The sequence below is a fragment of the Dryobates pubescens genome, chromosome 8 (genome assembly GCF_014839835.1).
Source record: "Dryobates pubescens isolate bDryPub1 chromosome 8, bDryPub1.pri, whole genome shotgun sequence".
Lineage (NCBI taxonomy): Eukaryota > Metazoa > Chordata > Aves > Piciformes > Picidae > Dryobates > Dryobates pubescens.
Window position 1 is genome coordinate 23,810,671 of NC_071619.1, and position 21,453 is coordinate 23,832,123.

The 21,453-nt window shown below is 41.4% G+C and overlaps 1 protein-coding gene across 3 annotated transcripts in view; it reads left to right on the top strand.

Annotated features, from left to right (window-relative positions):
- The window catches only part of LOC104298839 (L-threonine ammonia-lyase), a 29,542-nt gene extending 14,871 nt beyond the window's left edge, over positions 1-14,671 (top strand). For all 3 annotated transcript variants that reach the window (XM_009898943.2, XM_054163858.1, XM_054163860.1), the window contains 7 exons: positions 3,466-3,631; positions 4,048-4,144; positions 4,999-5,074; positions 5,659-5,784; positions 6,986-7,153; positions 7,451-7,508; positions 14,504-14,671. In XM_009898943.2, coding sequence (XP_009897245.1) covers positions 3,466-3,631; positions 4,048-4,144; positions 4,999-5,074; positions 5,659-5,784; positions 6,986-7,153; positions 7,451-7,508; positions 14,504-14,602 — 790 coding nt within the window. In that variant the 3' untranslated portion in view covers positions 14,603-14,671. The remainder of the gene's footprint in view (positions 1-3,465; positions 3,632-4,047; positions 4,145-4,998; positions 5,075-5,658; positions 5,785-6,985; positions 7,154-7,450; positions 7,509-14,503) is intronic.
- The last annotated feature ends 6,782 nt before the right edge of the window (positions 14,672-21,453 follow it).

Sequence of the window (21,453 nt, forward strand, 5' to 3'; positions counted from 1 at the left end):
TGCACTCTGATTTGTTTCAGGTTTCAAGAAACTCAGTTATTCAATCTGTTACTGAGATTAATTAAAACCTCACAGATGCAATTTTTCAGACTCTGGAGAAAACAAAACAAAACAAAACACCTGCACTATCATTGTGAGTCTTTTCATAATGGGACGACTGAAACATGGTTTTTTAGGTGTAGACTGGCAAAGCTTTCCCAAAGAGAGACGCGTGCATACATGGATAGCCATTCCTCTTCAACATGTCTGCCACAGGTTCATTGTCACTTGCCAAAGCTCTCTGTTAAACATCAGCTCATCTCCTGTGCTTTAGAATGGAACTTCTAAAATGTCATTTTATTTCTGCTTGTGGTGGGTTCAAATTACCCTCCCAATTAATTTGGAGAAGCTACCCCCCAAAATAAATTGTCAGTTTGGGATGGAAGCAAATGAAGCTGTATTTGCAAGCAAACTAAAATCTAGAAATCTGAAATGCTATGAATATGTGCAAAATATACAATATATGTACTATATATATATACAATTTATAAACAATGCAGAAACTGCTCAGAGAGATTCAGGGGACCTGTTCACCTCCTACCCCACTTCCTCCCTTCTTCTCATTACCTCACACAGTAGTCAAAACAGAGATACCTCTGGCAAGGCCACAGAAGAGAGAGAGAGAAGTTGCAAGCAGGAGTGACAGAAGAAAAGAGAAAAAGAACTGTTTACGCCTCTATTCTATATCCCCATTAGCAAGCCAATGAATTATATAGACCTTATCATTATTTTTCTTTTACATCCAATGGTAATGTGCTTTCAGTCTTTGCAGTCAGGGACTAGACTGAAGTTCCCCCTTCAAACTGCAACAGTGTTTAATTCTAGCCTGCATAAAATCCCTAGCAACTTGGTCTGTGGATCTCCTTAACTGACAATTCATTCTCCCTTTCCTGAAGTAGGCATTGTGTGACTGCCTTTGGTTTTACCTGAATGGGTAATGTCCTGTAGTTAGGTGTGTCAGTGTCAATTCCTCCCGTTTCTTGAGTGCAATTAAAATACTGTGTTATGAAAATTATTATGCAAGAGTTCAATTAAAGGGAGGAAACTTTTTTATCCATCTGCAACTTCCTGTGAAATTCCAGGAAGGAAATGTGATTTTTCAAGTTGGAATTCAGTCATTATATCTACCTAATTACTGCTTAGGTAACATGGGATTTTTAATACCTATAGGTGTTTGGGACCTCATTACAAATGCAATGTGAATATTGCTAATAAGTAACACAGTACCTCTGGGATGATGTGAGAAAGGTTGATTTATGAATCAGAGAGGTAAGAGTACTGCAGATTGAATTACACACCTTACCTCCTAGAGACTCTAGTTTTGTCTTGTGTAACTCCATATTCTAATATTTATCAGACCTGATCCTCATTTATTTGTGATATGACTAGTCTGATACTCTAGGAAGGAGAGCTGACAGCTTTTGGGTCCTTTACTTGGATAGCAGAGGAAGCTAGCCACCACGTAAAAATGTCATTGGGAAACCAAAACCTGACAGCCTATCTTTGCTGATATATTGTACATTTCAGAAGGCAAATGGCCAAATTTCTAGCTCTGATTTAAAAGAAAAATTGTTTGTTTAAATCTACAGGTTTCAGTTATTCACCCTTATACTTGATTTTCCTTCAATGGCATATGATATTTAAAGAGATACATTTGCTTTCAGAAAGCAAAAATAGTCCATCACAGTGTAAATAAACAATCCATTTTATCATCCTCAACAGCAGGAGAAACTTTGTGAGGGTGACAGAGCACTGAACAAGCTGCACACAGAGAGGTGGTGGAATCTTCTTCTCCGCGGACTTTTAAAACCCACCTGAATGCATTCCTTTGTGGCCTGTCCTAGGTGATCCTGATTTGGCAAGGGGGTTGGACTAGATAATTCCTAGAGGTCCCTTCCAACACTTAACATTCTGTGATTCTATGACTGTAAAAAGCTGAGAGCTGATAAGTGAACTAGTATTCTAATGAAATATTAGCAAGGAAAACATGATTATCTCAAACATTCATTCAAACACTTAATAAATCCCCATGCCAAGAACAGTCTTCTTCGGATAGAATTTTCAATTGTTAGTGAAATTTCAGTTGTTAGTGAAGTTTCACTTGTAAATTCACTACCTCAAGTCCTCATTCACTTCAGCAGGTCCTTGTGGCTTCCCATATAGCCATGGCAGATGTAACTGCAAACTCAGTTCAGAACCTTGTTTGCAAAAAAGACTTCAGAAGAATTTTTGAGGAAAGCAGTGATATATTCTGTAACATGTAAGAAGGAGGAGAAAGCTCCTTCAGTGTCTTGAGAAAGAAAACAAATGTAAGGGCTCAGTTCCCCACCCCATTATGTTTTCTTGCCTTTGTCTTTAGCTGTGCTACAGGAGTGAAAGTTTCCCACCCTTTCTTGTATAGTTTTATAGATTCTCACTCTGAGGAATTTGCTGTGTTTTGCTATATATGTGAGAAAACTTCAGAGGACCTTGGTCTCCACCTTGCAGGTGTTATGTGCTCCTCTGCTGAACCTCTCTATGCATGTCTAATGGTAATAAAAGCATAGCTTCCAAAGACCTGAATTCCTGGGTCATGCAAATGAAGTTAAATAATTGGATTTATCTTTATGTTTGCCTATCTGTTTGCCAGAATAAAAAGAACATACAGGCATACAGAGGCCTCATATTCTCCACCCACATATCACTCTGCATTTACATTTTTGCAGATTGTTAAATTAAAATGTAAACCAGCTTGTAGAAATAAATCCAAGTCAATTGTGTGAGTGTACAGTAGACTTTTCTTCATTCTTTTGAATGTTTGTCCCTGTTCTGCTTATTGAATCACCTTTGTCTGAAAGTGGTTTATTAGTGAGTTTTCTGACAAGACTAAATGCTCCTCTTACCCTTTCAGAGTCTTCCAGAGTAATGGGAAGATCACAGATATCTGCCCTGGATTGTGGAAAGACTCATATCTGTATCAATCTGGTGTTTATGAGGTTGAATGCAGTGCTTAAATTTCATGAAAATTCCCATTTCGCATAAACACTGAATTCCACTTACAAATACAGAGAAGGAGGTCTCCTTCTGAGGCTTTGCTTTTGGCTTGGGCTACCACAATTCAAATTTTATGAAGCAAAAGGTAGTGACAGCAATGGAATAATAACTTCTGTCTTTCCAGCTCTGTAAATACCTGATACTGCTAACAACTGATGTATATGCTCTCCACGCTGCAGTTTGCCAATGGCACAAGTTTTCTACCACCATCCCACTTCACACTGCACGTCATAGTCAGTCTGAAGGCAGTGTCCTTTTCTATCACCCTTGTGATGGTGATTTACTCTCATGTATTATCTTTTCCTGCAGAACAATGTCTTTAAAGTAGTAGGTTGAGCTGTTACTGTATTGACAACTGTGAACCCTGCTGAGCTGTGCCCTTCCTTCCTGCAGGGAGGACAGTGCTGTGTACCTGTCAGGCCTGGGGACTGTGGGGCTGGAGGTGTACGAACAGGTGCCAAAGCTGGATGCAGTGATTTTCCCTGCAGGAGGCCACTGTGGCTTGCTGGCAGGGTCAGCTGCTGTGCTCAAACATCTCAACCCACATATTTCTGTAATTGTAAGTTTCCTTTCACCTGTAAAGTGTTGTATTTTGACAGCTTTCACCATAGACTTTTTCAAAAGACACTGCTATCCAGTGATACACTAGCAGAGACTGCATATGCTGGGGGTGAGTACTGTCTGGCCCTTGTGGAGACAAAAGACATGGAAAACCTGAGAAGCCTCCTGTCGCTTGGCTGTGTTTAAGAAAAAATAAATCAAATCCAGTTCTATGCTTTGAAATAATTTCTTATTAAAAGTTTGGCCCTAAGTAAGCCACAGGATTGATTTAGTGATAGCACAGCTACTTTGCAATTTGAATTTCATTGTTAATTCTAAGAAGAGATTTTTGTGTAGCTTTTTTGGTGTCTACTTTGGCAGTGACTTCTGTTATAACTGGATCAGTACAAACGTGACAACACTTGTCTTCCCCAGGGGGTTGAATCTGAAAGTTTCCCTGTATTGCAACAGTCCTTAAAGGCTGGCCACCCAACTGAAGACCAGGCTTGCAGCAATCATCATTTTTATGGAGGTAAGAAAATGGATTATTCTTTTGGAAGTAAATTAAAGGTTTTCATTGATATCTTCAACCATATTCTCATTAATTCAGTTCAAATGTACTTTAAATTAAACCTCTAAAGAGACAGAATTTAAATGATGCTGTAAGAGCAACTTCTGACGCTTTCCCCCCAAACATACAGCCTGGGGTGCACATGAAAAGTTCAAGTGAACACTCAGAAATACAATAATATTTATCTGACTATTGTGCTCACAAGCATCTAAACCAGTGAGGTCAATGGGAAAACTTATGTAGGAGACTAATTTGTGAAAAGGCAAAGAAATGCAGTGCTCATAAAACTGTTCTCAGAACAGCAGCACTTATAAACAGCACAGTTGTTTACATATCATTTGCTCACAAAACCTCAGCTGATAAGCAGTTTAAGAATATATTTATCTGAAGTTCAAATCTCTGAAAGCTTTGGGTTAAATGGAAGTTTCATAAACAAGCAGCTTCTTAACTCTCATGGTAAGCTTTGCCTGTCTCTGCACTCATCAACTGTCCTGCCGCAGCTAACAAGCCCAGTGCCATGCTGGGTTCTTCTCTTCTCCAGACTTCATTGTACAGTGAAAACTGCCTGGCGGCAAGGTGCCTCTCGTGGTGTGACCGGGCCAGTGAAGAATCACAATTTTCCAAATTGCAAAATCCTCCTGGGAGGTTTGGTCATTCATTATCAAACACATTTTTGTTATATGAAAAATCAAGCAACTTAAGATCACATAACAGCATGCGTTCTGTACTCAAGGGCATGAAACAGTCAGGACTGTAAAAACTGTTGAACTCCTCTAGAGCAGCCAGCTTCACATTTTGTCTTTTGAAATCTGCAGATGTGAGTGGGCTTTGCTTTGGCAGCAATTCTTTGCAGCTGACTGGGAAACTTGTGGATAAAGTTGTTGCTGTGAGGTATGTGGAAAAAATGGAAATGATATGAATAATACTGGGAGAACGTTGTTGTGTATGAGAAATGTGCTGTACTGTTGGGGTATAGTGGCTCTTCATGTACAGTGGAGGGCAGGTTGGCAGGACTTGCAATCATACACACACTGAGAGAGCATGGCGGCAGTGGGCTGTCTTTTCTTCCAAGAGGGGCACTGAAGGCCTTCAACCCAGACCCATACATCGCACTCCTTTGGCCAAAACTTCACATACTGCTGGATGTAAAACTGGTCCTTGCTGAATTCTACAACACATGAAGGAGGCTTTTGGCAAAACTATTCTAAATTTTCACTGAAAGGCCAAGTTTGCAGAATATACTTTCCATTAGGATTTAGCCAGCAAATGGTTCTAGTAAAAAGTGCCATCCTGTCTTTCAGTTACTAACAAGACTAAGATGCCCACTCACCCCCAGCAGCACAGCCTGCTGCAACATTGCCTTGGGGTTGTTGCGTACCCAGGAGGATAGAAGGAATCCCTTTTTACAGAAATTTATTGTCTTCTGCTTTTGGTAGATCTTTTGCATTGTTTTGACATAACTCTCTTGCCTTCAGGGAGGAGGACATCCTCATTTCAATACTGAGATTGCTGGAGTATGAGCGAGCCACGGTTGATGCAGAAGGGGCCATCGGACTTGCAGCGTTGGTTGCAGGGAAGGTGCCTGAGCTGAAGGGTAAAAGGTATGGCAACTACTACAAACAGGGAACTGTAGCAAAAGTGTGGGGTTTAGTGCCTTTGTCCTAGGAAATGGAGAGAAATTATTTGTTTCATGAGTGACAAGGCAGTTCCTGCCCCTGAAGAGACCACTCACACGTCAGAAAACCATGCTGAACATGACAAGTGTCAGCCTAGAGACCAGAAAAAAATTGAAATTTTCCTGTATTCAAAAATGACTGGGGGAAGGACTGTTATGTGCTGCTTCCTAAGGCATGGTCACATCTGTCAGGTGAGCATCCTTCTCTTGGCAGCCTGTTGCCTTCTGTCATTCCAACTGTGGAAATTAGCCCTGTCTGTGGTAGGACAGGAGCTGCGCTGTCTTCTGCAGCCACCCAGTGACACCTGCTTCCCAGCCCCAAGAGCTCCTGCCCAGGTAGTCAGTTGGATTACCCTTGTCCTTAGTGTTAAACATCTGTGTAAGTGCCTTCATTCCTCTGGGCAAGTACCATGTACTCAGTACTTCAGTGGATTGAGCCTTGGCTAAGGATATGGTCCAGAATGTATTTAAACATACATACACTCGAGACAAAACCAGACTTCCAATGCACAGCATAGTATGCTAAAATACTGCTGAATTCTTCAGAAGAGGCTGGCAGGGTACATGCAGAGCAGCAACAAAGTTCAATTCATTACAGCTAAAATAAATTGGAAAATGTAAATATTTAGCTTTAAAGATATCAGGTTTGGCTCTGCAGCAAGAAATTATCACAGACTAATCATGTGGCTCTTTGCTTGCTCTTCAAACATTACTGCATTTACTTTGCAGGGTTGAGATGGATTTAATGAATGGTTATAGGGAGCTTTTAACATCCATATTAACTCATCATTTAGAGGCTAAGACTCAGGGCTTCCAGGAAAAAAAAGAAAAAAAAAGTCACATTTTAAAAATTTGCAACAGAACCAGAATATCTCTGACAAACCTAAAATCTCCAGGAAATGCAAAATGAACACAAGGTTTTAGACCAAGTAATGCAGCCAGCTTCTAGGCTCCCAGTGCCTGCCCACAACTGATGCTACAGCCAGAAGCTCTCTGGCAAGTAATACATATTTACTGAAGGCCAGCCCCAGCAGCTCTTATGCTGATATTGAACACAGTGTCTGTGATTTATGGTTCCTTCACAGAGAGGTGCCAATCAAAAATCCAGTTTTTCTCTCTGTTTTCAGAGTGGCAATTGTTATATGCAGTGGAAACTTGGAGTTACATTTGCTGCAACAGTGCATAGCTCGTGCCCTGACCCTTGATAACAGAGTGTGCAGATTTTCCCTTGTGCTTTCTGACTGCCCAGGAGACATCTCAAAGCTACTGGAGATTTTGGCTCGGGAAGAAACGAGGTAAATCAAACTATCAGTGGGGAAATATAATCACAGAATAGCACAAAATTGATGTTTTCTCAATTTTCTGTGAAGGCAAGTCTGTAAGTAACTAATCAAAGTAATTTTTCTTTTTATATTTCAGAAAAACGTTTATTTCCTTCATGTTTTGTCCCAGTTTGAAAGTACCTTTGCAGTACAGAATAACTGTCTAATACAGAAAGCAGCAAAAATGGCTACTGTCCAGACACTTACAGAAACTATTTAACAAATATAAACAATTGTTGTGGTCTCTAATTTCTCCCTCATTTGATCTAGAGTTTTGGATATCAAACAAGAACGCACGTTTGTGACATCTGAGCTCTTCACTGTCGAGGTAAGATGAGATGCAATTCCAGTTTCTCTACCAGTACTGACCTCCCCTAGTTCATTCTTTTTCCATATATCTCTATATGACTGTGTTGGAGAAGTCCAACAGAGTGTACACAGTGATTCGGAGAGCAGTCTGACAGATAATTTCTTGGGTGCTATACAGCATCTTGCCTCACCAAACACTTATCTGGCATGTAAATAATACAGGACCTGTTCTGCCTGCTGTTGCGGCACCACAGATGAAATGGTCCAGCTGTTACTATTGCCATCCTTCCTCACGTGTGTGGTGAGGTGGTGAGTAAGCTGCAGCATCCGTCCAAAACTTGAAGAGCCAGCTTTGCATGCTGGCTATAATTATCCAGGATCAATTTGCCTTAAGGCGGTGTGGAGAACACCCTTTACTCTTAAGTAATTCTTCATTTTAAGTAGGGCCTCAGTTTTGCACTTTATCCACAAAGAGCACAGAACAAAATCATTATTGATTTGCAGAGTACTTGATATAGTGAAGTGAAGAGGGTTGAATCATTTAATGGCATCTCTTAGAAGGATCATTTGTCTCATGGTGTATCTCTTCTTTCAACTGGTTTGGCAAAGGTGTGGTTCTTCTGACTTCATGCTACTGCTGTCTGAGTCGAGCCTGACTTTGTGAAATCACATGTGGAAACCACAGTAGGGATCTTTGCTAAACAAGCTTACAACTCGAATTCAGTAATGCTATTGAGTTAACAAGTTCTTCTATTTTGGCATTGAAACCTAATTGCCCACTGGGATGCAAAAAGCTGCTCATTATTTTCACTAGTGGATACAAAGAAGAGATTAGAGTAAAGAAGATTGTAGCAAAGGACTACAATGAAGTTCACAAATGTCTTTCAGAACACATTACTATCAGTTTTCTCGGGTTGTGATAGACCAGCTTACCAGTTTGGGTAACTTGAAGATAACATGTCACTGCATGGGGTAGACAAATCCCTCTAATTCAGTGACTAACTTGGGTTCAAAAAAACTTTTAAACAAAGACTGGCTTTGACAGACCCTGTAACTATTCTAATGTTTCCAATGAGATTTTAATGAAGTGATGTCATTTTTATTAGTGCTACTAAGTAAATTAAACTAAATCTATTCTCTTAGGTTTTGATTGAGAATATTAGAGCAATTTTCCATTGCAGCCTCTCCCAATGAGGCAATTTTATGAGTGTGTAGTAAATACAGTCCCTGAGTGAAGAAATGCCACATGGTATTAACTGCACTTTAAACACAATGTATTTTCACTGACTGTCCACTTCAAGAATCTGGCAGTGTTGTACAATGAGAGGGTTGAAGGGAGGAATTTGTGTTCCTGAAAAATTTAATTGGATGTTGGATTTGCGTGATGGCTTCTAATCATCCTGGGACAGGCTGTTGGATAATTAGATGGGAAGTGCAAAGGAGTCATTGAGATTTATAGTCCTCAGTGTCTTCAGAGGCTGCTGTGTCTTGTGACACCTAGTGAATTATGAAGCTTTTCTTCAAAAACTAAGACATGGATAATCAAAAAGGGTAGAATATTTGTGGCGGTTTGGCCCTGGCTGGGGGCCAGATGCCTGCCAAAGCCACTCTATCACTCCTGTTCTTAGATGGACAGGCAAGAGGGAAAAACAGAACAAAAGCACAGGAGTCAAGAGAGAAGAAATTTAATTGAATGCAAAGCCAAACAAAGGCTGTGCTAGGAAGCAAGAGCAAACAAAAATGCTGTTCTCTATTTCCCATCAAAAAGGCAATGCTGGGTCACTCCTGATAAGCAGGGCTTCAATACGCAGTGTGGTTGGTCTGGAGGACAGACACCATCAACAGATGTCCCCACATTTCCTTCTTTCACTTAGCTTTTATATCTGAGCTGATGTCTTACGGTGTGGAATACCCCTTTGGTCAGTTTGAGTCAGCTGTCCCAGCTGTGTCCCTTCCTAAGATCTTGCCCACCTCTCAGCATACTCTTGGGGCAGGGGAATGCTGGAAAAGAACAACCTGGGTGCTTGGTTCAGCAGCAGCCAAAACAGTGGTGTGTTACCAACACGCAGCTACATCACTGCAAAACACAGCACTATAAAGATGCTCTGGGGAGAATTTACTCCAGCTCAGCCAAACCAAATACAATCTTGAACGTATCTTTCAGCATCAGAATTAATTTGCTCTAATCAGATATAGAAAAATGTATACATTTTCATAGTAAAGCTAATAACTGGGGGGGGGGGGAACACACATTTTGCTTTTTTCCTATGTTGCTTGTAAGAGCCAAAGCCCTCTTTCAGCAAAGCATTTTAAGCATTTATTGCTAAAGCAGTCCTGCAAAGAGCTTTGTATCATTTTCATCAGTGTCAATCACAGCATATTAAATTTAGCAGGCATTTAAATTTAGATCAGGAATCAAAATTATCATGTGTTTAACTGGTGGTAATAACAAGAAAGGTATTACAGCTATACCCACTCCACTCAATACATACTTTTGACTGTGGGTATAGATGTAGTGTTTGACAGAAAATAGCAGTAAGTGTAGAGGCTTATGTGAAACATTAAATCAGTCCTGTCAAGACTTTCATCCCAGTGTTTAATAATCCTATTATGTTAACTCCTTAATTTCCAAAGGAGTGAAACTTGGAGTCTAGTCAGGAAGACAGAGCACTTTTTTTTCCTCTCTAGTGAAATGCCTCACTGACTTAGTGTTTACTCATATGGTGCACCCTTGGAATGCTCCATGGGAAGATCCATACTGATAGTCTGATTGCCTGGAGTAGCAAGGACTTCCTAAAAGGAAGCTTTATGTTCAAACGGTGCTTCTAGAAAAATAACCTTTTTGACATTTTACTGGCAAGCACAGATTTTTTTTTTAATAATGAGGATTTTGAAAAGCATGCAGCTGCCCAGATATGAGAAGGATGCTATCATTCCTAAAGCATCTCCTACATGACCTAGGCAGGTGCTATTTCCATACTTCAATTGCCCATCTACAAAATGGAGATGTCTGGAGTGGGAAGTCTGACAAGAAATTTCTTCTGATGTTCTCTGAAAGATTCTGGTAGTTTTCTTTAACAGTATTCCACAGCAGACAGACTTGGTACAGAATAACCTGCCCTAGTCGTAGAAATAAGAACCTGAGTCTGGTGAGGCTAGGAGTGGACCTGTTGGATTATTATCTACTTAAGTAATGCAATGGTAACTTGTTCGTGCTCGTGCTCACTGACCTGAATGCCAGAGGTTGCCAAAAGATAAGAGCTCAGGTTGCACAACCAAGTGACAGCTGCAGCAGCTGTTGCACTCTTTCTCAAGCATTGCATTGCACTGACCTTGGGGACTCTCTGTTACCTGGTTCCCAAACCATAAGCTGAAGTGCTGTTGCAAAATAATCTGTAGCAAGCAGTAGCCTACATTGGGTGTTTACTGAATAATTCATAAAATTGCCCAGTTGATTTTTTCAACTAGAAAGGCAAAGTGTGGATTTATTTATAGAACTGAAGCCAGTGTATATAATTTTTTCATTTCTACCTCCGGCAATTTTTGTGCAAATAAACTTGCACTCTTTCTGGGCATGGTGTATCATGAATATTAAGTTATGTGAATCTGCTAAGAGGAATGTCTTAAGAGATGACAATGAAGGGAGGTTGTAGACAGGTGGATGTTGGTCTCTTCTCCCAGGCAGCCCGTACCAGAACAAGAGAACACAGTCTCAGACGGCACCAGGGGAGGTTTAGGTTGGATGTGAGGAAGAAGTTCTATACAGAGAGAGTGATTGCCCATTGGAATGGGCTGCCTGGGGAGGTGGTGGAGTCGCCATCATTGGAGGTGTTCAGGAAGAGACTTGATGGGGTGCTTGGTGCCATGGTTTAGTTGTTTAGGTGGGTTGGATTGGTTGATGGGTTGGACGCGATGATCTTGAAGGTCTCTTCCAACCTGGTTTATTCTATGTATTCTATGTATTCTAATATGGTTTCTAGAATTAAAGAAGTGGGGTACAAAGTGGATGAGTCAAGGGGATAAAGAATTGCAGTAGCTTGTTATGGTTTATATTTACAAAAAGCCTGGAAATACACAAAAGACTGAAATCTTTTGATTGAGCAATGTCAGTCGCATTTCCTTTGCTCTCTAGCACTGACTCAGCATGCTCACACAATACCCTTGTTTGCACACACAACCTAAAGGTGTCAGGAATCAGGTAGTTGAGTAGCACATCAAAATAGTTTTTAGTATCCAGGAAAATATGATCTAAAATACAAAGTGCCCACATGTGAGACTTGCAGTGAAAGGGGAGCAGAGGCGACCATCCTGTTCCCCAAATTATTCTGCACAGAATTTTGCAGTTTTCTTCTTTTTGTGGACTCAGGAAGTTTCCTCTCTTTGAGATGGAATTAATTTCTATTATTTTTTTTAATTTATGCATCTAGATTTTGGTGTTGCACAGAGTAATAACTTGTAATCATTTTTTTCCTTTATTTTTTTTTCAGCCTTTGTCCTGCTCCCTCAATTATTTGTAGTTATTAAGTAAAATCCACAGGACATCAATATTCTACAAAGACTGTGCTGTTTTCTGTTGCTTGTGGGCCTGCTACAAAAAACAAACAAACAAACAAACCAAAAAACCAAAACCAAACCAAACCTAAACCTTAGGCTGGAGTAAATCTTTAAACTACCTGACACAGAGGCTGGAACTATAAACACAATAAAAGATCCACCTGGCTGGTTATTTCAATGATCCTATAAGATACTGGTTTATTATTATTTTGATCCATCAAGGACATAAAATGCAGGGAAGAAATGCATTTTTAAAATTCATTTTTGTTGGTGGTGTTGTTTTGGTGGCTGGTTTTTTTTTCCTACACAGAAAACAAAGGTCTACTGTGCAGACATGATCCTGCCGTCAATGACAGCCCTAGATGTACCAAAAAGTCTATGTCTAGTACCGAGGGCTTATGGGTTTGAAGCAAAGTAATGTGTTCTCTAGTTCACAGTATCAGAGTATCACAGTATAACTAAGGTTGGAAGAGACCCCAAGGATCATCAAGTCCAACCTGTCTCGACAGACCTCACAACTAGACCATGGCACCAAGTGCCACGTCCAATCTCCTCTTGAACACCTCCAGGGACGGTAACTCCACCACTTCCCTGGGCAGCCCATTCCAATGACGAATGACTCGCTCAGTGAAGAACTTTCTCCTCACTTCGAGTCTAAACCTCCCCTGGCGCAGCTTGAGACTGTGTCCCCTTGTTCTGGTGCTGGTTGCCTGGGAGAAGAGACCAACCCCTTCCTGGCTACAACCACCTTTCAGGTAGTTGTAGAGGTGATCCTTCTCTTCTCCAGGCTAAACAATCCCAGCTCCCTCAGCCTCTCCTCATAGGGCTTGTGCTCAAGGCCTCTCACCAGCCTTGTTGCCCTTCTCTGGACACGTTCAAGTGTCTCAATGTCCTTCTTAAACTGAGGGGCCCAGAACTGGACACAGTACTCAAGGTGTGGCCTAACCAATGCAGAGTGCAGGGGCACAATGACCTCCCTGTTCCTGCTGGCCACACTATTCCTAATACAGGCCAGGATGCCATTGGCCCTCTTGGCCACCTGGGCACACTGCTGGCTCATGTTTAGGCGGGTGTCAATCAGCACCCCCAGGTCCCTCTCTGTTGGGCAGCTCTCCAGCCACTCTGTCCCCAGCCTGTAGCTCTGCATGGGGTTGCCGTGGCCAAAGTGCAGCACCCGGCACTTGGGCTTGTTAAATGCCATGCCATTAGACTCTGCCCATCTGTCCAGTCGGTCGAGGTCCCTCTGCAGAGCCTTTCTACCCTCTAACTGACCAACATCTGTTCCCAACTTGGTGTCATCTGCAAACTTGCTGATGACTGACTCAACCCCCTCATCCAGATCATCAGTGAAGATGTTAAAGAGGATGGGGCCCAGCACTGATCCCTGGGGGATGCCACTGGTGGCTGGCCGCCAGCTGGATGTGGCACCATTCACCACCACTCTCTGGGCTCGGCCCTCCAGCCAGTTCCTAACCCAGCACAGAGTGTTGTGGTCCAAACCACGAGCTGACAGCTTAGCCAGCAGTTTACTGTGGGGGATGGTGTCAAAGGCCTTGCTGAAGTCCAGGTAGACTACATCCACAGGCCTCCCCACATCCACCAGATGGGTCACCTGATCACAGAAGGAGATCAGGTTGGAGAGGCAGGACTTGCCCTTCCTAAATCCATGTTGGCTGGACCTGAGCCCTTGGCCATCCTTCAGGTGCGCAGTTATTGCCGCCAGGATAATCTGTTCCATCACTTTCCCTGGCACTGAGGTCAGGCTGACTGGCCTGTATTTTCCAGGTTCCTCTATCTGACCCTTCTTGTGGATGGAGACCACATTGGCCAGTTTCCAGTCATCTGGAAACCCACAGCCAGTTGCTGTGGGTTATGTTGCCTAGAGTATCAGAAACATCAGGCAATAGGATTTGTCATTTGTTCTCAAATAAGACCAATCTGGAGCACTTACTCAGTTAGGTACACAACCTCCTATAGCTATTAGTACCTAGGTGACTGTTCATCCTAGATAAATATAATCCTCATATAACTCCCCATGCATAGGAGGATTGCTCTGTTGAACACTTAGGCAAATCTTACTTGGCAAAGCAAGCAAAAGAAAGAAGTTCTGTGATGGTAAAAAACTCTAGGGTAAATTGGCTTCATCTAAGCAAGGAAGACAATCTTGCCTGCCGTACTGTCTAGATCTGGAGCTGGCCTAACTGTAGTGTGATTCTCTGTTCACTCCTGCTGTGAGCAAATATTCTCTCTTCCTCTATTTTGACAAGTGTGAAAAATCAGGTAAATTTGTGGAGTTGTTTATTACTGCTGGCAGGTCAGTGGAAGTTAGTAGTCTAAAATTGTGAAGCATAATGTCCCTTTCGTACCTTCACTTTGGTGTTTCACCTTTGGTAGTGCCTGTAGTGCCTTTGTCTGAGATTGCTGCCGTGCTATTAGAAATGTTCCTAATTCTTTTCCCAGGTCACCTGCACCGTGGAGACCAGAGACAAGATCCACACAGCCCAGCTGAGGAATGCACTTCTGGAACGCTACCCCACAGCCACCTGGATAGAGCGGTGATGGGCAGAGCACGAAAAAAAGGGGCCGTGGTCCTCTGACAGATATTATACAGAGCCCTAATCTTGAAGCACTCAGGGCAAATATTATCTTTCAAGGCTGAACAGTTAGCAAATAGTCTCAGAATATTTATCTCCTCCTCAAAATGCAGTGAATGTACTCAGGAATAAGGTTAAACTCAAAACTTTAGCTTAGCTAATGGAAACTTCTAGTCTCTGCTGTTGTTGGAATTCAGTAATTCCTTATCAGCGGGCTATCTGGATTTTGGCTAGTGTATAGGATCCAATGGTGTTCAATAAAGAAACAGGGAAAAGGCATTTTTCTTCATAACTGAATATAGACCTCTGAAAGGGCTTTTGATTTTGATATCCCTAGTTAAAGTAATGAAGCTCCTTTTGCTGGACTTTGCCATGCTACTGATACAGTAATTTTCCATTTCCAAGCCAGAAGCAGTTCTTCATTTGCTGAAATTGTTTCAGGAGATATATACATGTGTGTGAATTTGAACACACTTCTGTTCTTATCTTTGCTGTCATGTGAGGAAAAATCATGCTGATAAAATGCAATTAATAAAAACAAACACACAAACAAAACCTGAGAAACAAACACTGAAGATAAAAGCCAACATTGTATTTTTTTTTTCCCTAAGGGGAAGTGATGCTATTTATAAAGTCAAGTTCCAAAAGGTATTGCAGCAATAAAAAAAAAGGGCAACAGTATATTCAGAATATAATTAGACCTCATATGCAGAAAACAAATGTCTCAGCTTTTGGGGACTCAGTATGAAAAAAAAAATAAGCATATAAAATGGCTTGTGTCTCTTTTGTAAAAAGGGGCTTCTTCACCCATGTGAATGTTGTGATTAGCATTTCACTGATTGTCTTAGTTTCCCTCAACCAGACTCTATTCCTCTTGTCTGACAGATTAAATATACTGTTAAGGGTGAAATAAATTTGGTGAAATATATTTCAAGACCACATGTTAATAGCCAAAGGCAGTGCTGGAAAAAGAGTTAGCCTAAGTCTTAGGCACATGGCTAATGCAATTAACAAAGAACACAATGACCTAAATACCTTTTTCATCACTACAGGCAGACACCAAATAATAAGGCTACAGAGTGGGATGGCAAGAAATGTAGAAGAAATTCAGGCCCACTTCTGAGCATGCATGCAACAGTTGTCTTTCCACTTGAGCAAAACTGCCTCTAGTATATCAAGTTGATAATTAAGTATATTAAATAAATATGATGTATTTAGCAGTGCCCTAGCAGAGCCCAGTTGGAAATCCAGTGAGGTCAAAGCGAGCATCTCCATGGGCTGTCTGGGATCAAATCATTCCAGTTCGGAGGCTGAGTGAGCTGTTGCTATCTGACCATGAAAACCAACTTTTTCCATAGCTTTTGGGGGAGGAATATGCTGCAACTCCATAGTGATGCTCCTTTGTTGTCATGTTATAATTTGAGCTTTCATCTTTAGTCCCCCGTGCAGTTAGGAATGGCCTGGTGGTACCTTTCCTCTCTTAGTTCTGCAGAAAACTTTTGTCTCTAAAGCAGAACCAAGAAGTCATGTGGGCAAGAGGAGATGCCCTGGGTAGGTGAAAGTTTTCTCTGCCTTCTCTTAACTCTACTTAGGCTATGCAGGACATCATCCAGAGAGTTAGGGCAACCTAACCAGAGGGTAGGCCCTATGGACCTGCATATCCAATCTTATGCAAATCCCATTTGTGTTGTATCTACTACTTATGGAGTAGTTACATCTTTGACTTATGCCTGCAGGGTGGATGAAGAGGGCAGCATTCTGGCCATCTCTGCAGTACTTTTTCTTAATGGGAAATAGTCTGGCAGGAGCAGGAGCAGAGAAGCAACCTTCATAAATGGACAAATGTTGAAAGCTCAATGATTTGGACTATTTTTGGAAGCATGTGTTGGTTTAAACATGGAACTAAAAAGTGGTGGTGCCCCAGTGGTTGGTTTCTTTCCCTTCTTGCCATCCAGAACAATGGGTATAGGGCTTGGTCTCCAGAACATGTCCTGTAAATCACAGCCCATCAGACATAACACCTTTTTCGTGGTCAGAAGATTCTTAAGAAAGCTATGTGAAACTATGTGATGACAGATTACATATTGCATATGTGCTACATCCATTAAAACAAGCAATGAAGCACATCACCAGAGAGTAGATTTGGGGATGTAAGACCACCATAAACAAGGGTCTAATTATCCTCTCACCTCTTTTTGCAAAACTCTTTGGAAATTTTGAGAATCTCTCAGGTGAGAAGAAAATGAGACTATAACCAATGTTCTCAGTACTGGTCAACAGCTTCTGCTGTCTTAGTGCTTGGTTTATCATTCTGCATTATTCTGGACTTGTTTTTTTAAGAAGCTCAGAGCATTAACAGCTTTTATAATGTGAGAAAACTGCATTTAGCAAGCCTTCAAAAAACTGAAGCAAGAGAGATGGCAGGCAGAACACAAACTGTAAATTACACTTCAGTGCTAAACACTTTACATGTGAATATTATGATAACAGAGGTATCTTGCCTCTGTGCAGGTCCATTGGCTTTAAAGCCAAGATAAAATACTTCCAAGGTGTGGGGGGAGGGAAAGGGGAAAATCAAAATGAAACACTTAAATTACTGTATGTAATTGGAAACAATACTGAAATATCTGTGCTGCTAACCTTTTTGTGTTATGAAACATAATGGGACTATGGAACTTCAAAGATCTAATGATGTGATTTTAAATGTTTCTGCATCCAGTTATGGAGCCCCTATTACAGGAAGGATCTGGATGTGCTGGATTGCACATGACACTTTGTGCCATGGTTTAGTAGTCATGAGGTCTTGGATGGCAGGTTGGACTTGATGATCTTTGAGGTCTTTTCCAACCTTATTGAGTCTATGATTCTAAGAGGATGATTAGAAAGCTGGAGCACCTTTCCTATGAGGACAGACTGAGGGAGTTGGGACTATTCAGTCTGGAGAAGAGAAGGCTCTGAGGAGACCTTATTGTGGCCTTCCAGTATCTTAAGGGGGCCTACAAGAAAGCTGGGGAGGGACTTTTTAGGGTGTCAGGTATTGATAGAACTAGGGGGAATGGAACAAAAATAGGAATGGGTAGATTCAGACTGGATGTTAGGAAGAAGTTCTTCACCATGAGGGTGGAGAGACACTGGAACAGGTTACCCAGGGAGATGGTAGAAGCCCCATCCCTGGAGGTTTTTAAGGCCAGGTTGGATGTGGCTCTGAGCAACCTGATCTAGTGTGAGGTGTCCCTGCCCAGGGCAGAGGGAGTTGGAACTGGATGATCCTTGAGGTCCCTTCTAACCCTAACAATTCTATGATTCTATGTTCCTTCAAAAAGCAAACAAACAAACAAAAAAGCCTCCAACCAACTGAAAAAAACAACCCTAAACCAAACCACTTTGGAAAAAATACTCAAACCTAACTACTATGTAAAAATTGTTAAATCAGAAAAAAATTAAAATATAAGCATTGTATTTATTTGAAAAAATAATTAAAATCATGCTATGTCACCTCAGCAGTGCAAGAACTGTCATTCTCTCATACAGTACTAACAGCAGACTTGCATGTCTTGCATTAAAATTTCTGAGTTCTATTTTTTTCCCTTCTCTGCCATTGACATTGACGTGAAATCCATGTCCATGCCCATTCATGGGTGGGGAGCTCTGGGCTGCTAGGGAGGTGAGCACAGCTGGGCAGGACTGCTGCCCTGTGGAGTGGGCTGGGAAACTGCCAGACTGCTCAGCAGCATGGCTGGGTGAGCATCATTCTTTACTGGCTTGAAAGGAGACTGCTTCATGTACTGGTCCTTGCTTGTACCTGGCTGTGATCCTGGGTGATGTATAGGGCTTGGTGCAGAGGTATCCTGGGCTGGACTTGTGTGGGTAAATGAAGTCCATGGTATCTGGTGGGTGGATACTCATCACAAATATTGTGAACTTTGGTAAACCAGTTCCTCAGTTTCAAAGTGCAGCAAACTCTACCAGCTAAAATATGTGTTTGTGTCTCCAGTTGAAGAGGGTGTTTTGACCCAGGCAACTCTGCTAGAGCTAAGATACATAGTTTTGGGAGCAATCTTGTGAACACAAGGTTTGTCAGGGACACTACAATTTCTTCCAAGGACTGATGTAAAGAATGTCTATCTTTAATTGAAAAAAAGTCTCTTCCCACAGTGATTCCTTAATTTCTTCAGCTGATCCCTGTTAGCTCTGACATCTTCTCATGCAGGTGGTGTGTCCTCACAAGTAGCACCTTGCCATCTAGCCCATTACTGGCAGCTTTAGAAACGTGCAGTAAGTGCATTTGACATGCCATATCATGCCAGATATGCATTTGACATGCCATATCATGCCAGATACAGACCTAGCATGTGGTTTCATGATCAGAAAAGGAAATTGCAAGACTCCAGGGCTGGACTGTAATACCTGCCAGTCATTTATTTGATGGCCTTTGTTCTCCTATCACCTTCTTTGCTGTTTAACTGTAAACTGTGTAAGATATTGAAGTTTGCAGAGTTTTTTTTCTGTTAAGGATTTTTGCTTTCACGTGCTCCCAACTTTACACTGCATCCCAGTAGAAGGGGAATCTTGCTGAATGAAATGTTCTCCTGAGCCAATGAATTTCCCATTGTTGAAAACCGTGTTATTTATTTGTTTGTTTGTCTATTGCTACAGCAAAAACATAGTGGCTGTGGTTGGAAAACATTATAGTAAATATGAAAACTTTGAAGTAATGGTCCCTAAACTCATAAAACCTGTGCCTCTGAAGAAAGGAAGAGCTGGGCAAGTCCTTAAGGAGCAGAGGCAGATCAACCACACATGAGTGCATCCACAGGAAGGCTATGAAGGGCTTGCCCTGCTCTTTGGATGGAAGGGTGTGTTGGTGGTATTTGAAACATCTTCTAAATGCAGGTACTCTTACTTGGTACTTCTGGGATTTGTGGAAAATGATGGTGTTTGTTGCATTTTTACTTTTGATCAGAATTCTAGAGTATCTTTAGAACGACATTTTAGCTTGTGTGGTTTCTAAAGTTGGTTGTTTTCCCTATTTCCCTGAAGGGTGCCTAAGAGATTTTGCTTTGAGAGAGAGCAGTCTTGAAGGACAGTGATAAATGATACAGCAGTATTCCTTATGCCTCTCTTTCCTCCTTCCCAGTTTTGCATGTGCTGTAGTTATGCAGGGGCCTTGTAAATTCCAGTAGAGCATGTGGAGTGTGCTGTATTACTCCCTCTCCTCTGAAGAGCAACAGTAAAGGGACTGTTGAAAGGGGTTTGGTTTTTTTTGCTTTCAATAAACCATGACAATTTATTGAGCTGCTCATGTAGGCCTTGCATACAGGCAACAGTCTGAATAAACATGTTGCTGACATGATAAACTGAATGCATAGGCTGTTGGCCATATGCCAAAAGTTTTCATTAAGTCCCATTGATTGAGTGAAGTCATTAAAAATACCTCCAGAAAAATGTCTTTGTGTGTGGAGATCACCTGCTGGGGGGCAGGGGGACAAACATGTAAAAGCTTGTAATTAAGTGAAGTAAGTCTGATGGCCTTGTTAATGAGGGCATATAGGCAACATTACTGTTATGAAAAAGTGTGAATTGAGGGGGCCCACCCCTTATTCAAACAGGAATGTATAATTCTGATTCACTCAAGGAAACATTTACCTTTTTTTTTTCTCTCTTGGCAAAGAAGTCTTAAAAATGTGAGCTAAAAGTTGCTTTTTGTAAGATTCCTCTAAAATCTGTGTATCTGTGGAAGGTCTGCCATATTTGGTCTCCCCACCCCCGAGATAATGCCAGACTGCCCACAAGCAGCAGACTACAGGACTTCTAAGACTTTGCCTAGGGTGCTTCAGGCTTACTGCAGATTCTTAGGCAATGGTCAATGAAGCCATTCTCCCATCTTTAACTGGGCTCAGGAGACCAGATGCCCAGCCCTAGAAAAAAATGGTATGTCCTTAATGAACCAACACTTGAGTAATTCCAGAGGCTGGCTCAGTTGACTCCCATTGTTTTGGGAAATGTAGGTCAGCAGAGGCAAGACAAAACACCATAACGTGGTTCTGAGAGAAGTTTTTCACTGCACCCTTGCAAAAATGAGCTACAGCACTTAAGGCTTTAGAAATAGCTCTTGGAAACAGATGGGAGACATCTCATTGTCTCTTCAGGATCAGCAGTTTCTGAGCTGATGCTGCATTTCCTGACCTAGTTTCATGTCAGCAGAGGTTGATTTGAGCAGTAATTTGTCAAACATGCTGATCTGGATTACTTGCCTTTCTTTAAGAATTACATTACACTTACTTCATACATTCCACATTTTAAAATTTAAAGGTGAAAATGGATCTGGGTAGTTTCTTTGTGTTTTCTCCTGTAACGAAGTTACCAAGTAATCACAGCACAAAAGCACTGTTGTAAGAAATGTGGTTATTTGTGACTTGCATGAAATAGTTTCTTTGCTCACCCAATGCAGATCAAATAAATGATGTCTGATTTTTTTTGGTATGCAGATAGATATAGATGTGCCTTGGCATCTACTTTATACTGCTAGCATAAAGCATGCCTAGTTTTGCACATGGGCTTTCATGGCAAGGGTGTTTTCCTTATGTTTTCAATTTGAGATGGATGGCTAAACTATTTCTCTTTAGTATTGTCAACAGCCTAGTTGGCAGAAACATCCATCCTTAATAACCTTTCTTAATGTCAGCTTAGTTTTCTTGGTGATGTATTTTCCTGTTTAGTGTTGCTCTTTAATAAAGCCCTTTTGGCAGGCCAGGTTAGTTGGGTGCTGATGGAGATGGTTCAACACAGTCTAGCCTTTGAACTGCTGTAAGAACT